Source organism: Jaculus jaculus, chromosome 5 (genome assembly GCF_020740685.1).
Source record: "Jaculus jaculus isolate mJacJac1 chromosome 5, mJacJac1.mat.Y.cur, whole genome shotgun sequence".
In the NCBI taxonomy this organism is placed as follows: domain Eukaryota; kingdom Metazoa; phylum Chordata; class Mammalia; order Rodentia; family Dipodidae; genus Jaculus; species Jaculus jaculus.
The window spans coordinates 171,679,795-171,698,565 of NC_059106.1; the positions used below are offsets into that span (position 1 = coordinate 171,679,795).

General features: G+C 52.4%; 1 protein-coding gene and 2 non-coding genes across 3 annotated transcripts in view; all 3 read right to left on the bottom strand.

The window, feature by feature from the left end:
- Trpm2 (transient receptor potential cation channel subfamily M member 2) overlaps window positions 1-18,771 on the bottom strand; it is a 63,939-nt gene that overhangs the window by 2,361 nt on the left and 42,807 nt on the right. Inside the window, exons 20-30 of the mRNA XM_045149998.1 lie at window positions 17,147-17,330; window positions 15,887-16,068; window positions 15,505-15,637; window positions 10,123-10,210; window positions 9,477-9,564; window positions 8,526-8,683; window positions 7,408-7,484; window positions 7,023-7,124; window positions 5,437-5,523; window positions 2,309-2,414; window positions 969-1,070 (exon numbers count right to left, since the gene is read on the bottom strand). Of these exons, the coding sequence (XP_045005933.1) occupies window positions 969-1,070; window positions 2,309-2,414; window positions 5,437-5,523; window positions 7,023-7,124; window positions 7,408-7,484; window positions 8,526-8,683; window positions 9,477-9,564; window positions 10,123-10,210; window positions 15,505-15,637; window positions 15,887-16,068; window positions 17,147-17,330 (1,307 nt within the window). The remainder of the gene's footprint in view (window positions 1-968; window positions 1,071-2,308; window positions 2,415-5,436; window positions 5,524-7,022; window positions 7,125-7,407; window positions 7,485-8,525; window positions 8,684-9,476; window positions 9,565-10,122; window positions 10,211-15,504; window positions 15,638-15,886; window positions 16,069-17,146; window positions 17,331-18,771) is intronic.
- On the bottom strand, window positions 1,027-1,105 carry LOC123461294. Its single transcript, XR_006637583.1, has one exon. It is a non-coding gene; the product is annotated as a Z6 small nucleolar RNA (small nucleolar RNA).
- LOC123461293 lies at window positions 2,293-2,355 on the bottom strand. Its single transcript, XR_006637581.1, has one exon. It is a non-coding gene; the product is annotated as a Z6 small nucleolar RNA (small nucleolar RNA).

Below are 18,771 nucleotides of genomic sequence, written 5' to 3' on the forward strand. Positions count from 1 at the left end.
AATTGAACCTGGGTCCTTTGGCTTTGCAGGCAAATGTCTTAACTTCTAAGCCATCCCATTCCTTGTTTAGATAGTAAGGAAAGAAAGAGAAAAGACAGGGTCAAACAGGCTGTCAGCAGTGGCTGTTTTCCTGCTACGCTGAGAACAGCTGGACTGTCCCTTAGAGGACAGTTCAGATCAGTGATGGAACACACCTCTACAAGTCAGTCTGACAGAGTGAGGTGGATTTGTAAATCTGGACCTAAAAATAGCACTGCAGATACTTAAAATAGCAAATCACAGACTGTTCCATGACTTACTTCTCTCAGGAGCACACACTGCTCCGTGTACAGAGAATGGAGACCCCACCTGCCTAAGGAGGGGAGAGGCTCTAATGGAAATGAACATCAAGCCCAGTGTGGCAGTGCACGCCTTTAACTCCAGCACTAGGGAGGCAGAGGTAGGTGGATGGATGTGAGTTTTGAGGCCACCCTGAGACTACATAGTGAATTCTAGGTCAGCCTGGGCTACAATGAGACCCTACCTCAAAAAAAAAATAGGGCTGGGGAAATGCATTAGCAGTTAAGTCATTTGCCTGTGAAGCCTAAGGACCACGGTTCAATTCCCCTGGACCCACGTTAGCCAGATGCACAAGGGGGCGCACGTGCCTGGAGTGTTTGCAGTGGCTGGAGGCCCTGGTGTGCCCATTCTCTCTCTCGCTCTCTCTCTCTCTCCCTCTTTCTTTGTCTGTCACTTTCAAATAAATAAATAAAAATAAACCAAAAAATTATTTAAAAATAAGTCAATTAATTAAAATAAAAATAAAAGGAGTGCTATGATTAAATGGGGTGGAGCCAGAATGGTGCCACCTGCTGGGCCCCGTGTCCTTTCAGCAGCCCTCCCTCCCCAACTACAAAAAGCCCACCGCGGGGGCTCAGTGCTCAGGGAGCTCCACGGACAGCGGGGAAGGGAAGGAGGGCCAGTCCTACCTCTCTTCCCTGCATGAGCAAGGTCTCGAAGGTCACCCAGAACTCCTGCCGGACCACCCTCTTCAGCTTCCGTGGCAGCATCTCCCCAGGTTCCCGAGAGCCCTGAGCAGAGAGGGAGCAAAGCTTCCAAGCCGGATCCCAGGCTACCCAGGACCCATCTCCACTGGCCACATGCCTGATGCGGGCAGCCAGCCAGCCCCTTGGGAGCCAGAGGCGGCAGTGTCTGGCAACCAGAGTGCTCTCTCGCTGGGGTGACACTGCCCAGAGCCCATGTCAGCATCCTGGCAACCTGAGCAGGGTGTGGGGGTCTGAGGTCCAACCTCGGAGGAGCAGGGACAGCCACCGTGACCCTGGGCTCTGGCCTGGAGCTCAGGTTCCCACAAAGGCAACTGACCCATGCCACCCAAGAGGGGCCAACGCCACCTTCTCATTGTTTATCCCTGGCACCCCCACACACACACCTCCCACCATGCCACTGGATTGCCAGCACCCAGAAAACGAGGCCACCACCCTGGGTCTGGCCCTCAACTCCATCCTTGGGCATGAGAACCTGGCTGGCACTCCTCTTGCCTGACCTGCGGCGGAGTCCCCCTAGAGGCAGCCGCTAGGCCACATAGACTAAGATGGAAGGACCACACCAGCTCCCTGCTGCGGTGAGAAGAATCAGACTCAGGGAAAGGGACAGAGGGAAGGTCAAGTGTGCCACAGCCAGGCCACCCTGGCCTCAGTCCTCTCTACAGCCCTGCCCTAAGCTGGCTTCAGGGGAATGGGGGGCTAATATGGGAGAACCAGAGTAGATCAGAGCCACTTGGGCCAGAGAACCCAGACCTTCTGCACCCCAAGGCCTCAGGACCTCCTATAGTCAGGACCCCCCGTAGGAGCCAAGGAGCTTGTGCACACCCCTGCGCAATGCTGCTCTGCCCTTGGGGCTCAGCTCAGGGCCCGGGGTGGGGAGAGGTAGTCCATGTCTAAGCCACCACGAGAAGCTATCTTTGCATGGAGCACTGCCTGGAGTCCCAATCAGCCATCAAGGGAAGCCTCCCTTCCACAACCAGAGACACAGCAGGGCCTTGATTAGCACCCACATACCAGACTATGAGCCTGTGAGGAAGCAGGAAGGAGTTTCCAAGCAGAATAATGCACCCCCCCCCCCGGGGGTCCCCACATTAAGTCACTCAGGACAAGCAGAACGAGGCTGTCCCTGTCCATGACTGTCTGTGGCTGGTGTGCAGTCCAGAGTAGAGTGCTCTCCCACGGGTAGGATGGACAGAAAGGTTGGTGACAAATCGGTCAGCCTGGCAGACAGATAAGGTCCCATGCTAACCCCTCGCCCCGCTTACCCCAGGCAGGGCCCAGTGCTCTGAGCATGACAGCTTCACCACCAGGACCTCCAGCATTTTCTTGACGCTCTTCCTGCAGATAGCACCGTCCTGGTTCCTCCTCCACCTGCAAGGGGAACCGCTCACACCTGCTGGGTTGAGGCTGCCCCAACCTCCCGCATGGAGCAGCAGACAAAGGCTGACCTAACCTCAGGTCAGCACATGCCCAGCGCCAGCTCACCCTCACCTGTCTTCTTCCATGCAGACACCAGCCACTAGGGGGCAGTCCCAACACAGCCTGTGACACTGCTGCCCAGGGCCACATGAGCCCAGAGCATCATCTGGGCTGGGACCCGCGGGGGCTCCTCAAGGAAATAACACCCAGCTCTCAGGGGTTATGGGCACCAGGAGGTTAGGAGAGCAGGAGTGGCGAGCCGGTGTGGGGGTGTCCGTGTGTATACAGACAGGCTGACTGGGTGGGGTGTGGGGCTGTGGGGCCACGTTTCATCTGCTGATAGGTGAATTTCCCAATTCTTCTTTGAAATATTTTATTCATTTATTTGTTTTGAGAGAGAGAGAAAGAGAACGGGCACCCCAGGGCCTCTAGCTACTGCAAACAAACTCCAGATTCATGTGCCACCTTGGGCATCTGGCTTACATGGGTTCTGGGGAATTGAACTGCTGAGCCATCTCTCCAGCCCAAATTTCCCAATTCTAATATTAGCTGACAGTAGGACCATGTGTGTGTTTAGCCTCTTACATTTTTCTTTCCTTCCTTCCTTCCTTCCTTCCTTCCTTCCTTTCTCTCTCTCTCCTTCTCTCTTCCTTCCTTTCTTTCTCTCTCTCTCTTCTTCTTCTTCTCTCTCTCTCTCTCTCTCTCTCTTTCTTAAGGCAGGTGTCTCACTCTAGCTCAGGCTGACCTGAAACTCACTCTGTGGTCCCAGACTGGCCTCAAACAGACAGCAGTCTTCCTACCTCAGCCTCCCAAATGCTGAGATTAAAAGCGTGCACCACCATACCTGGTTTTTCTTTAATTTTAATTTAATTTAATTTAATTTAATTTAATTTAATTTAATTTAATTTATAGCTTTTGGCTTTTCAAGGTAGGGTCTCAGTCTAGCCCAGCGTGGCCTTGAACTCACAGCAATCCTCCCACCTCTGCCTCCCGAGTACTGGGATTAAAGACATGCACTACCACACCCGGCCTTTATTTTCATGTTTTATTTTTGTGGTTTCTGTAACTTTTTTGCATGTATATATTGTGTACATGTGTGTGTGTGTCTGTTCATGTGGGGGGTGCAGACACATGTGCATGTGTGTGCATGCACATGGAGGCTAGAGGTTGTTGATATCAGATGTCCTCCTCAATCCTTCTTCACCTTATTCTTTTATTTTTAGCTATTTCTTATTTATTTGTAAGCAGACAGAGACAGTGAGTGGGAGCATGCCCGGGCTTCTTGTCACTACAAATGAACTCTAGATATGTGGCTTTACATAGGTATCGGGGAATCAAATCTGGGATGGCAGGCTTTGCAAGAAAGCAGCTTTAGGGAAACCAACTGCTCTCTAATTGGATTGGGGACCTGCTCCCCAATGGGAGGGAATACATGCCTGCTACTAAAAACCTAGTCAAAAGCCCATGGCAAGGGAGGTCATGAGCCCTAGGAGTGTAACGCCTGCTCCTGCCTGGCTGAATGCAAACTGCTCTTAACACACTTTACGTAATGTTCACACCATGTACTAACGCCATTCTCACTTTTGTCAGAGAAGCTTCTCTTTTCAGGTGGTGGTGACCCTAAAAAGCACCAAAGTGATGAGAAGAAGTGACAGAGGAATATTCAGCACTGAAACATCTCTATCACACCTGCCAAGGCTCAGGTCCATTGTGGAAGAGGTGGCAGAAAGAATGTAAGAGCCAAAGGAAGGGTAGGACTGCTTACAATGCCATCCTCCAGACAGAAATTGGCCTTGATATCCATGACCTCACAGTGCCTAGCAATACCTTCACAAGACCCTCATAATAGGAGGAAAAAATGATGACATCAAAGTAAAAGAGAGGGGCTGGAGAGATGGCTTAGCAATTAAGGCATTTGCCTGCAAAGCCAGAGGATCCCGGTTCAACTCTCCAGGACCCATGTAAGCCAGATGCACAAGGGGGCGCATGCATCTACATCTAGAATTTGTTTGCGGTGGCTAGAGGCCCTGATGTGCCCATTCTCTCTCTCGTCTCTCTCTGCTTCTTTCTCTCTCTCAAATAAACAAATAAATAAAAATACTTTTAAAAATATAAGAGAGACTAATGGAGAGAAGGAGGGGATATGATGGAGAGTGGATTTGTGAAGGGGAAAGTAGGGAAAGGGAGAGGAGGGAATTATGGTTTATTGTCTATAATTATGGAAGTTGTCAATTTTTTTTTTTAAAAAAAGCACCTTTAGGGCTGGAGAGATGGCTTAGCGGTTAAGCGCTTGCCTGTGAAGCCTAAGGACCCCGGTTCGAGGCTCGGTTCCCCAGGTCCCACGTTAGCCAGATGCACAAGGGGGCGCACGCGTCTGGAGTTCGTTTGCAGAGGCTGGAAGCCCTGGCACGCCCATTCTCTCTCTCTCCCTCTATCTGTCTTTCTCTCTTTCTCTCTGTGTCTGTCGCTCTCAAATAAATAAGTAAAAATTTAAAAAAAAAAAAAAAGCACCTTTAACAAAGCTATCTCTCCAGCCCAACCTTATTCTTTTAGACTAGATCTTCCAGTGAACCCAGAGCTCACTGACTCAGCTGGACGGGTTGTCCAGTAAGTCCTAGTGCCAAGGTTCAAGTGAATCCAACCAGGCCAGCAATTTTATGTGGGGCCTGGGGGTCTGAATTCAGGTCCTCAAACTTGTGTGTCAAGTGCTTTACCCACTGACCCAACCAGTTTCTGCTAGTCCCTCCCCCCAGTGGTTCTCTCTAAGGGGCTACCCCAGGGAATATGAGCCCCCTCCATGGGTAGAAGGGTGTCCTGGGTTTTCCTAAGGAGGATGGATGTGCAGACATCTCTGCCCTGTTTCAGAGAGTGTGCACGTTTGTCCTCAGACCCCTACGGCCTCACTCCACACAGCCCTGAGTGCCAAAGTTGTCCCTTCACCCCTCAGAGCTCATGGAAAGCACATGGGGCTCACCGGGTGACCACAGGCTGCACGGTGTGATTGGGTCCAAACCAGCTGAGGCTCCCGCGTCCCCGCAGCCCTGTGCGGCCCATGGGGTTCCTGTGGTGGAGGAGGGTTGGCTCAGCCACAGCCCACCGCTAAGAGGGTCAGGATGTGGCCAGGACACTGGGACGTTGGGCGGGCAGGCCCAGCTCACAGTGGGGACAGCAGGGACAGTAGACCAGCTCCTGACCAGGTCCCCTCAGGGATTCCCCAAGGGGTGAGGCCAAGGCTTCATGCCACCGTCCACTGTCCTGGACCCCAGCGCACCATGGTTGGTGATGTGGGTGGGGGGGGACCTTTAGGGGATGAGGCCTAATGGGAGGCTTTTAGGTCATTAGGGACATGACCGTAAGGGGGACAGAGAAACCCCAACCTCCTCTTCCTCTCTCCTTCCTCTGTTCGGCTTCCCATCCACGAGGTGAATGGCTTTGCTTCGCTTCCCTGTGACATGCGACCTCCCCACTGACCCCTAAGCAACAGGACCGCAGAGTCACCCCTCCCGCCACTGTGGGGCTGGATTGAAACCTTTCAAACTAGGGTCACAGTAAACCTTTGTGGGGTTTTTGTTGTTGTCCTGTTTTTGTGGTTTTTAAAGATAGGGTCCTATTCTATCCCAGGCTGACCACTCACAGCCTCAAAGGCATGCACCACCACACCGTGCTAAGCCCCTTTCTTTCCCCCTTCCTTCCTTCCTTCCTTCCTTCCTTCCTTCCTTCCTTCCTTCCTTCCTTCCTTCCTTCCTTTCCTTCCTTCCTTCATCTTTTTGTTGTTGTTGTTGTTTGTTTTTTGGTTTTTCAAGGTAGGGTCTCACTCTAGCCCAGGCTGACCTGCAACTCACTATGTAGTCTCAGGGTAGCCTCGAACTCATGGCGATCCTCCTACCTCTGCCACCAAGCCCAGCTAAGCCTTTTTGTTTCTAAGCTGCTTGTCTCGAGTATTTCTTGTAAGGACAGAAAGCTGACAGACACAGTGCCTCCCTACACTCTGAGCAACCTCCAACTGCTCAAGGGAAGAAAACTATCAGAAGGAAACAGGAAAATACATCCTATTGCCCAGCATGGTTTGAAAATGGTGTCAAAATTTTGACCCATGTCAAAATGCATCCTAGAGCCCGACATGGCGGTGCATACCCAGGGGTGCTATTGGAACAGATCCACAGTCTACTAGGGCCCTCTTGTGAGAGGGAGCAAAGGATGGCCCTCAGAAGGACCCTAAAAATGCTGCAAGCTGGGGTATCTTTTTCTTTTGCAAGTTTTTACGAGAAACATGTCATTTTCTTTCCCTCTTTCTCTCTCTCTCTCTCTCTCTCTCTCTCTCTCTCTCTCTCTCTCTTTTTCCGAGGTAGGGTTTCACTCTAGTCCAGGCTGGCCTGGAATTCACTATGTGGTCTCAGAGTGGTCTCAAACTCACAGTGATCATCCTACCTCTGCCTCCCGAGTGCTAAGATTCAAGGCGTGCGCCACCACGCCCAGCTTGAAAACTGTTGTTTTGCATGTACAGGAACCTGCCCCCAGAGACCAGCTGCCACAGAACCAGCCAGGCATGGGGACACTCACAGGGGAAGACCGTGCTGGACTACATAGGCCCCGTGGAAGCTACGGCGGTCTGTCAGTCCATCCATGGCATTGTAACTGATCTTGGACAGAGGTTCTGCGGTGCTGGGGACAAGCAAGAGGACATGTCATTGTGAGAGGAAGGTGGAGGCAGACAGAGAGTACAGGACACTGCCTCACCCTCTTCCAGTGGCTCAGCCACAGTGACCACAGGCTTTGCCTTGGTGGGGGGTGGGTTCTGGCCACAGGCCATGGTCACTATCCAGGATAACTTGCATCCAAGATAGAAGGAGAGGCCCAGGGGCCTCTGGGGGAGAACGAGGCAGAGCTTGCTCCAGCCTGCCCCCAGGTGGGGTCCAGGGCCTCTGCTGGGGAGGGGACCACTCACTCTCCCACGGGATCCATGAAGGCCAGATCCTTCCTCTCTGCTGTGTGAAAGGGAGGGTCGTAGATCAGAAACTCTACCTGCAACAAAGTGGGTGGGCTTCTTCAGGGTTTCTTGCCCGGGCAAGCTCGGCTGGGGTACCAGGCATGAGTCCGAGCATTCTCACAGCCGAGGCTGCTGCCCATCTGACACTGAGCCACCCCAGTGCATGCGGGTAGCTGCCTGCTGGGGCGGAGCTGAGGATGGACATCCCACACAGGGACCAGCTCAGGCACTGCGACCAGGATGGCAGCCTGTCGGGGGGCTTGATAGGAGGGAGGCTAAGTGGAACCCTAACTGTAAGGGTTCCCTGCAGCAGACAGGGGGGAGGGAGCAGCAGCCTGCAATGTTCCAGAAGAACCAAGAGAAAATCTGTGGGGACTGGAGAGATGGCTTCGCGGTTAAGGCGCTTGCCTGAGAAGCCTAAGGACCCATGTTTGACTCTCCAGATCCCACATAAGCCAGATGCACAAAGGTGAGGCAAGTGCAAGGTCACACATGCCCACTAGGTGGTGCAAGTGTCTGGAGTTCAATAGCAGTGGCTGAGGCCCTGGCATGCCAATTCCCTCTCTCTCTCTCTCTCTCTCTCTCTCAAATACAATAAATTAAATAAAAACTTTAAAAAAGAGAAAAATCTGTGGGAGGAGGGCAGGGCTGGCCCCTCCAATGCCATCTTCCCTCTCTCCCTCTCTCTTTCTCTCTCTCTCTCTCTCAGTATCTGGCACCCAGAAGGAGGATGGTGGCCCCTCACTGGGCACCATGGAGTCTAGGAAAAAGTGGGGTGCAGGGATGACTGGGCCAACAGAGTGGGAGCAAGTGAGGAGGTGTAGAAGCCGAGCTGGGCCATGAGCTCTCTGTGTGCAACGGGGGCCCCTGCCAGGCCCCTCTACTTCTCAGCTTTGTGTTTTGTATGACCCGACCTCCACACATCTGTATCCTCATCTGCCAAACACTCAGACGCCCAGTGAGGTTGCAGCAGGAGGGAGCCACAGTGGACCCAGCAGGGATTGGGGGCAGGAACTCCTCTCTCCCCTAGAGCTGAAGCCTCTTGGTCTGGGGCACCCAGGCAGGGTGGCACTCACCTCCCAGGGCACTTTCTCATTGGGGACGGGGAAGCGTGTGACGAGGGTGTTGGGGTAGAGGAGGTGCCGGGCGTTCACATGGTACTGGTCACCCAACTCCTCTGCCTTCCTCTTGACGCTCAGTTCAGCATCTGGTTCATCACAGGCTTTTTGGGGTGCTGAGAACCAATACAGGGGTGTGACACAAAGCAGAGCCAGGGCTCGGGAGCACCTGCAGGATGGAAGCTTCCTCCTGGCCGTTTCCTGGGTGGCCCCCACCTCCAGGCTCACACATCCATGAAGTCAATGACAGCCCACAGCCCAGCCCCCACTCTCCCGACTCAGCTTTGGGAGGACAGGGACAAGGTCAGGGAAGCAACCCCCAACAGAGAGCTGCTCCACGGCTACACCTGGAGAGCTCAGTGGTGAGCCAGCCTCTATGCTGTTACCATCCACTGTCCAATTCATAAGGACAGGTTTGGGGAGGGAGGGAATTACCATGGAATATTATTTACAATCATGGGAGTTGTCAATAAAATAAATAAATAAAATTTCTTTAAAAACTTGAAAATTAAAAACATTATTTTTGAAAGGACCAGTTTCCCCCTGGAGGCCAACCTGACCTGAGGTGGACTGCTAACGTCCAGCTCCTGACTGGCTGCAAATGTAAGGCTTTGTTTTTTGTCTCGTGGTTGACAAGATGGTGTCAGCCATCTGGAACTACCCCTCACCCCCACTTTGCAGCAAGTAATGTAGGAGGGGGTTGGGAAGGCAGGTCAGACCACCCCCAGAAGCCCAAGAGGGGAGGCTAGCTGGGTGCCTGCTTGAGTGGCACCCACTCAACTCCCCAGCAGAGGGGGCGGGTGGTCTCACAGCTGAAGTCCTCCTTCACAAAGACCCCTGTGCTGCCTCTCCTCCCAACCCACCACTAGACTCAAACCCACACAGAAAGCTAGCAGGCCACCCACTCACCTAGAGCGGGCACACCTGCCTCCAAGCCAAAGCCACTGTCCTTCAGGGCAGTCACGATCCAATTCAAAGCTCTGGATGTCTGGGCCATCTGGAGGGCATATCCAAAAAGAAAGATCAGGTTGGCATTTGGAGTCCACATAGTATGAAGTGGCAGCTTGGACTGGCCTCACTCTCGAAGTGGCCCCAACACCCTGTGGGACTCTGCAGCGCCAGAGAACAGCACGGGCTGGTAGCTCCTCTGGCTTCAGCCACGGTCAGGACAGAGTCCTGAGACAGCAGCGGCTCAGGCACGGCCTCCAAGGGTGGGAGGAGTCACTTGCACCCCAGAAGCAGCCAGAGTGCACTCCACAACATGGGTGCCTTGTGTGCCAAGGCTTAGATGCAGTTTTCTAGAGAATAAACAACTTTAGGACGGGCATGGTGGCGCACGTCTTTAGTCCCAGCATTCGGGAGGCAGAGGTAGGAGGATCGCCATGAGTTCGAGGCCACCCTGAGACTACATAGTGAATTCTAGCCTGGACTAGAGTGAAACCCTACCTCGAAAAAACAACAGAAAAGAAGAAAAAGTTTAGAATTGCAAACTCTCCGACCTCCTTTGCTGCATTGTTTTCCCAAATGATCCCCCAAGCCCCGACCTCCAGCCCACCTGCTCCTCCAATAAGGCCAGCCTTTGCTCCATGGAGCCTGACCTCTTCACACGGTCCATGTCCAGTAGATCCACCATGGTGTCCACTCTGGAAAAAAAACATACAGGGTAGGGCTGGAGAGATGGCTTAGCAGTTGAGGTGTTTGCCTGTGAAGACTAAGGAGCCATGTTCAACTCTCCAGATCCCACGTAAGCCAGACGCACAAAGGTGAGGCAAGCGCAAGGTCGCACATGCCCACTAGGTGGCGCAAGTGTCTGGAGTTCAATTTCACTGAGGCCGTGGTGCACCGATTCTCTCTCTCCCTCCCTTCCTACCTCTCTCTCTCTCTGTCTCTCTCTAAAATTAAAAAAAAAAAATTAAGAAATCATAGGATGGGTTTTGGGGACCTTGGCACAAGGGGACACGACACCTGCTCACAGATGGGTTCACCAGACCTAGTAGCCTAGTGTGGCATCCTATCGGCTTCCATTTCAATGGTCACCATCTCAACTTGAAAGAATTTACAACATACATCTCTGCTCCAGAGTGAAATCCCCCGGTACCACAAAGGGGGGCTGTCCCAGCAGATGGGTGACCCAGGCTCCGTACTGTGGGCCTGGAAGTCTGTCAGGGATCTAGGAGAGATGAACGCATATGTACACACACACACACACCACAGCCCACTTATCTAGACTTGCCTGCTGATGCTCTGGAAGCTGACAAGGCTGGGGACATCTGGGTTGGTGGGGGTGGGGGGCAGCCCTGCTGCTGTTTGGGGAAAGTTTGGTTGACTAAGCCAGAGGCTTTCTCCTCACCCAGTCTGCTGCGTTTAAAGTTAAAGCCATCAGAGCTCCATCTGGGTCCATTACCTGCTTGCACCTCTAAGTAATATCCTGTGTAATAAAACGAGCAACCACTTTAATAAGTGGCCAGTGTTTCTGGGGACTGTGGCCCGCTTTACATAGCCATCCGGGGGGAAGCAAGCTGATGATCACCCAGGGAAACACAATGCTGAGACACACTGGGTTGCTTCCTTCCACGAGGCACATCATGTGGGTGCCCCTGCTTTGTTTTCCCCAACAGCCTTGCAAACATGTGTCGGTGACAGAGCATGTTTAGACCCCTGTGATCCTCTCACTGTAACATATGGAGAACGTGTCAGAGACCCCAAACCTCCAGCCCTGACCTGTGGGCAAAGAGCTTGGGTCAGCTCAAATCAGCGCAATGCTGTAACCTCCTGACACACGGTATGCCAGGGTGCCCTCATCCCCGCCCCTCCCAACCTCAGATCCTCACTGGGCTCCAGAGGGAAGATGAGTGGGCCAGAAACCTCGTGAGGGCTTCGGGTCAGTCCCCTCATCATCTGCCCTACAGGCCTGTGCCTCTCAACCGAGTATCCACTGGGTTGTACCGGCTGACCTGGAATTCACTATGGAGTCTCAGGGTGGCCTCAAACTCACAGGGATCCTCCTACCACTGCCTCCTGAGTGCTGGAATTAAAGGTGTGTGCCACCACACCTGGCTGAAATTTTATGCTTTGAAAGTTTTTTGTTTGTTTTTTGAGGTAAGGTCTCACTCTAGCCCAGGCTGACCTGGAATTCACTGTGTAGTCTCAAACTCACAGTGATCCTCCTCCCAGGTGCTGGGATTAAAGGTGTGCGCCACCGTGCCCAGCCTGAAATTTTATATTTTAATCAGCCTGTTCAATATCAGAAAATAACTGAAGGAGCCTAACTTCCTCTGGGCCCCAGGCTGGGACTTTGGCAACAGAGCCCTTCTGAGCCTCCAGACACTTTGAGAAATCTGGGCTGAGGGGTCTGACCGGGCACGCGGCTGATTTCTTCAGGTTCAGCCTTGCTCCCGGCAGGTAGGACTCTGCAGACTGGCTAGGTCAGGCATGCAAATGCAGGCTGCACTGTCTGGCCACGCTGGACTGTCTCTCTCCTTCCTCCAGGTCTACTTCCTCAGTGGAAAAGAGGGAGTAAACAGTACTTCCCTTTGTAACACATGGGCTTAGAGAGAGAATGCAGGTGACATGCTCAGCCCGTTATGGGCCCTTAACACTGTTATTAGAACTAACTAGGGCTGGGGAAATAGCTTAGTGGTTAAGGCATTTGCCTGTGAAGCCTAGGACCACAGTTCAATTCCCCAGGACCCAAGTAAGCCAGATGCACAAGGGGTGTGCCCATTCTGTCTTTCTCTCTACCTGCCTCTTCCTCTCTCTTTCTCTCTCTCCTCTCTCTTTCATATGTAAGTACAGGAACAGATTACAGGGAGTGGAAAGGCCTAAGTGAGGCCAGGGGAAGAGATTGAGTAAAAGAAGGGTGGGGGAGGGTCAACCAAATTCCAGATATTCTGAATAAGACATATGAAAGCTTTTTTTTTTTTTTTTTTTTGGATAATGGCACACCCAGAAGCCATATATTGTTACTAAAAAATTCTCATAGCTGGGCGTGATGGCACACGCCTGTAATCCCAGCACTCAGGAGGCAGAGGTAGGAGGATCACCATGAGTTCGAGGCCACCCTGAGACTACATAGTCAATTCCAGGTCAGCCTGGGCTAGAGTGAGACCCTACCTCGAAAAAAAAAAATTTTTTTTCAGTGCCAGGGATGGGATACCTTACAGTGAGTTGTTGGCCAGGGAGGTCCCTGTTGCTTCTAAAACATTACAGGCTATTGCCAAGGCCCTTGGTTTCCCACCACAAACAGATGGTAAAACCCTATTGATGAAGGCTCCACATGCCTGGGCAGCAAGGTCACTGAGAAATCAAGCTGGGACTGAGCCGAAAACCTTTTTCCTGTAGACCAGCCAACTGAAAGCTGGAAAAAGCTGCACTGCATGCAGCCCTATGGGAGACAGAGTCATTAGTGATGAAAACAGTGGACATTGGAAGCCTCAAGTTTGGCCAAATAGGCCAAATGACCAAACAGCTACAATAGTGGTATGTCTGCTCTGGGGGAAACCAACTGCTCTCTAACTGGACTGGAGATCCACTCCATGGGAGGGCATACATGCCTGGTACTGGAAATCTAATCAAAAGCCTATGGCAGGGGAGGTCATGAGCCTTAGGGGTATAAAGCCTGCTCTTGTCTGGCTAAATGCATATATTATTCTCACCAGCCTGCCCTGAAAGCACTTAATGTTTATATTCATATATTAATGCTATTGTCGCTTTTGGTTAGAGAAGCTTCTCTTTTCAGATGGTGATGACCACTGGGTTGACCCAAAATGTAACACAAGGCTAAGAAGAAGTGACAGAGGAGTGTTCAGCACTGAAACATTTCACACCCTCCAAGGCTCAGGATCCATTGCAGAAGAGGTGCCAGAAAGAATGTAAGAGGCAAAGGAAAGGTATGACTTCTTACAGTGCACTCTTCCAGACAGGAATTGGCCTCATTATCCGCAACCTTGCAGTGCCTGGCACTACTGTCACAAGACCCTCACAGTAGGAGGAAAACATGATGACATTAAAGTAAAAGAAAGACTAGCTGGGCATGGTGGTGCACGCTTTTAATCAACCAATAAACCTACCAACTAACTCACCAAAAACTGCACCCACCAACAACGCTAACGACAACCTCACAAACACCAAACCCCCAAAAAGCATCAAATATGGCAAGTCTACCAACCGACCCACCAACCTAGTCACCGACCAATCGCTCACTAACAAACCCACCTGCCACTAGCCGACAAGCCTCCGAACAAAGCCACCAAGAGATGCCCTGGCCAACTTTTCAAAGGGGATGTTATGCTGGGCGTGGTGGCGCACATCTTTATTCCCGGCAGTCGGGAAGCAGAGGTAGGATGATCGCCATGAGTTCAAGGCTACCCTGAGACTATATAGTGAATTCTAAGTCAGCTGGGCTTACCTCGAAAAACAAAAATAAATAAATATTTTAAAGAATTTTTTGACTTTATTTTTATTTGTTTATTTGAGAAAGAGAAAGAGGCACAGAAAGGAAGAGAGAGAAGGGGCGCGCCAGGGCCTCCAACCACTGCAAACAAACTCCAGACACATGCGCCCCTTTGTGCATCTGGCTAAGGTGGGTCCTGGAGAATCAAACCAATCTCCTGCCCCTCACCAAAAAAAAAAAAAAAAAAAAAAAACATTGTTTTCAAAAAAGGGGAAGCTATGGGATCAGGGAGAGTGGATAGAGGCAGGGAAGGGCCCCAGTGAAATTCCTGAGTACAAGAAAGCCTCAAGCCCTGCCTCCCTCCAGGAGAAGGCTGTCTCAAACACACCAAGGGCGTGACCGGGCATCGCTACCCAAGGCTCAAGCACATGGAGCATCTGCGGCCAGCTCAGCCAACATGGGAGGCAGATGGGCTTCGACCATCAGCGAGTTCAAGGTGTTCTTGGATGTCATCATCATCATGGCCTTCACCACCGTCCTTAGCACCACTACCATCATCTTGACCATCACTACCATCCTCACAATCACACTGCTCCTCACCACCACCACCGCCAGCACCAGGACCTGCCTTAACCAGGGTGGCACTGCGCCCCCTCTCCCCTTCCCTCACTAGATGAGGAGCCCACAAGCAACAGGATCAGGGCCTGCAAAGCAGCAAGATGAGTCAAGCATGGTGACGCGCGCCTTTGATCCCGGCACTTGGGGGGCAGAGGTAGGAGGATCACTGTGAGGTCGAGGCCAGCCTGGAACTAGAGAATGAGTTCCAGGTCAGCCTGGGCTACAGAGAGACAAAGTAAAAAAAAAAAAAAGCCCGGGCATGCTGGTGCACGCCTTTAACCCCAGAACTCGGGAGGCAGAGGTAGGGAGATTGCCTTGAGTTCAAGGCCACCCCCTGAGACTACATAGTGAATTCCAGGTCAGCCTGGGCTAGAGTAAAACCCTACCTTGGAAAAAAAAAAAAAAAATGAAGAGGCAGCAAGGTGGGCAGGGTGGTGAGAGGTCACACGGGACTGACGTGGCCAGCGCACTAGGGCAGGGCTCTGAAGCCCACAGAGTCCACAGCAAGATGGTACATCTTAAGCTTACAGGGCGACATCCTCTGGCCCTGAGCTCTACAGGCTCGAACCCTCCAGCCTCCTCTCAGTTGGCCTTCTGCAGACACTTGTCCTCCTCCAGTCCTGCCCCAGGATTCCCCTCCTGCTCTCGGGCCCGTCCTATGCACCTTCCTAAGAACCCCAGAGGACCAGGGCTCAGCCCATCCACTGGACACAGGCCTGCAGAACTACACTGAAAATGATGGTGACATTAATGATGGGGGAGCGTCAAAGCTCCTTCTATACCTCCCCGCTGGGTGAGCCAGGCACGAGTGCTCCAGTGTTCTCCTTTACATCGCATGAGCCTGGGCCGCCCCCCTGGGAGCTACAGAGTGTGCTGTTGGGGTGCCCACCACAGGGATGCCCACCACATGACTGTCAGCCTCCATACTTCTCACTGATGTCCTGAATCTTCTGCTCTGGCCGCTGGTGGTGCTGGTACTGTTGATTCTGCAAGTAGTTCTCCTTCAGGTAGATCTCCCAGGACAAGAGGACGGCCTCCTCGTTCTTCTCCAGCTTGCTCTCTGTCGGGGGCACAGGGTGAGTGAAGACCTGACTCCTCCTGAGGTCCCAACCACACGGTGCCACACAGGAGGGGACCATCTTCCCAAGCTCAGGTCTAGAGGGTGCCGGCTCACACCAGCGGGAACCCAGCAGGCTGAAGAGAGGTCAGCACCCAGGCTGAGCGGCCGGGGATCTAGAAGGAACTGCGCACCCACACGTGCATCCCTGTCTGTGCCGCAGATGGCAGACTGCGTGGGCGGGGGGCTCACTGAGCTGCCGGTGTCGCTTGGCTGGGATCTTCAGAACCAGCCTCTTGACCAGGAGCTGCAGGTGGCTGAGGAGGATGAGGGGCGGCGGCGCGGGAGGCCGCCCGTGGTACTCCTCGATCAGGTCGTGGCGCTGGAACTTCCAGATCTGGTCCGTGTGCTCCTGGACCTCCTGGAACGTGTAGCTGCCGGAGGCGGGCCGAGTGCATCAGGAGGCCGGCGGCACCCACGGGCAAACGGCCGCCTCTCCAGGGACAGCAAGAACAGCCCCGCGGGAGGAAAGCCCAGCAAGCCTCGGCACTCCCAGCTTCCTGGGGGCACGTGAAAATGGGAGACCACATGGACTTGAGGTGGATAAGCCTTGCCAATGTTTGAAAAGAGGAGGATCAGGCACTGAGAATTCTGAGAAACTTATCGGGCGATCCCAACAGACCAAGGGTGGTGTCCCCGGAGTGTCTCATGGGTGGGACTAAGCAGAGCCAAGTCTGAGATAAGGGAGGGTCAAGTGTCACTTCACCAGATGGCTTTTTCTGCCCCTGGGACAATGTTCTGCCCACCCAGACCCCTAGATCTAGCAAATGTAGTTTGTTGTTGTTGTTTATTTATTTATTCGAAAGACACACACAGAGAGAGAATGGGCATGCCAGGGCCTCTAGCCACTGCAAACTCCAGATGCATGCACCACCTCGTGGATCTGGCTTACGTGGGTATTGAGAATCGAACCTGGGTCCTTAGGCTTTGCTAGCAAGCACCTTAACTGGTAAGCCACCTCTCCAGCCCACATGTGGTTTTTAGTGCTTAGAACATGCTAAGACCAAAAAAAAAAAAAAAAAAAGTGGCCCCCGAACTCAGCTGGTGAGAGGGGGTAGACATATCGCCACCTGCCACCGCAATGTAAGGGCTTTCAAAGGTCATGGTCCCCTCAGAGCCTGTCTGAAGAAGCCACCAGGGGCAGGTGGGCCAGGGACAGCCCTGCGCAGTCAGTGGTCGCAGTATGTCCCCAGGGAGAATAAAAGAATAGGAACAGTGCCACAGCTCACGTTCGAGCACAGCCAGGTCAAGGGAACGGGAGAAGCAGGACACATGCTATTGCAGTCCCCTAGGGCAGCGACAGGCATGGGATGCGGGCTCTAGAGGCGAAAGGCAGCAGCGGCAGCGCCCCTTCTCTAGCTGGCGGGGACCCCCACGTGACGCGCAGTACTAGGTACTGGGTACTGGGCACTGGGTAAGCCCCGCCCCACGTGCTCTGCCCCGCCCACTCACTTGAACATGGCAATGAGCAGGTTGAGCAGCAGGATGTTGGTGAAGAGCAGGTACAGGCAGAGCAGGATGACCGTCAGCCACTCGGGGAAGGCGGGCGCCTGGCCCGTCGTGTCAGTCTCGGGGCACCTGGGCTTGTAGGGGTCCGTGCCGTTGGGGCTGCACTGGTCCATGTTAAAATTCACGCCTGTGGGGAGTGAGGGGCGGGCGGAGAAAGCGGCAGTCACGAGAGGCTGGCTTGCAGGGACTCTGGTCTCTGCGGGACCCCACCTGCCTGAATGTCCGCACAGCTGGGAGCTAGGGAGTCAGCTCAGGCCCAAGGGGTCAGAAGGGTCTGTGGGCACGCGAGCGTCCGCCCCCCCACCCAGGCTGGCGTGTTACACCCCAGAACCCAGCTACCCAGCCCTCCCACCCCACACCCTCCCCCCCATCGCCATGCACTTCCTAAAGCTATAGTCATCAATAGCACACACTTCCTAAAACTATAGTCATCAATAGCACATGGGTCCCAATCCTGGGCAGTCCAGTTTAGAGGGAAAAAAAGACTTTAAAATAATAATAAAAAAAATTAACAAGAAACTGAAGGGTAATGAAACAGTTACAAAAAAGTATCAGGTTTAACACTGAAATTTTTGAAATATTGTTAGGATACAGGTTGGAGAGATGACTTAGCAGTTAAGGCATTTGCCTGCGAAGTCAAAGGACCTAGCTTTGATTCCCCAGGACCCTACATAAGCCAGATGCACAAAAGGGCTCATGCATCTGGAATTTGTTTACAGTGGCTACAGGCCCTGGAGTGCCCATTCTCTCTCTGTCTCTCTTCTCTCTCTCTCTCTCTCTCCCTCTCTCTTGCTTGCAAATAAATGAAAAATAAAAAAAAAATGAAATGTTGTTAGGGTAAATGAAAGATTTAAATAATTAGAAAGCCTGTGTTCACAGCCAATCCAAAATTCTAGATGTCCTTTTTTTTTTTTTTTTAGAAAAATCAATAAACTGATCCAATAATTCACATAGACCCAAGGGATTCAGAGGCCAGAGCAATTTGGAAAAAGAACAATGTTGGAGGCCTGACCCTTTCCAATTCCAAACCTCGCTACAGAGCTACAGCAGCCATGGCACAGGCACAAAGCTACATATGTAGAACAACGGGCTAAGAGTGACCAGAACAAACTCTCACTGCTGGACAGTCAGTTTTCACAAGGTGCCAAGACGATTCAGACCAAGGCGTCATTTCAACAATACTTCTCGCACAAGTGGATATCCACGTGTGAAAGAATGAGCTTTGCTTCATACCATATTAAAAAATGAATATAGGGGCTGAAGAGATGGCTCAGCAGTTAAGGTACTTGCCTGCAAGTCCTAAGGACCAAGGTTTGATTCCCCAATACCAAAATAAAGGCAAATGCACAAGATGATACATGTGTCTGGTTTGTTTGCAGTGGCTAGAGGCCCTTTGCACCCAATCTCTCTCTCTCTTTCTCTCTCTTTATGCCTCTCTCTCTCTCAAGTTAAATAAATAAATTTATTAAGCTGGGTGTGGTGGCACACGCCTTTAATGCAAGCACTCAGGAGGCAGAGGTAGGAGGATCACCATGAGTTTGAGGCCACCCTGAGACTGCAGATGAATT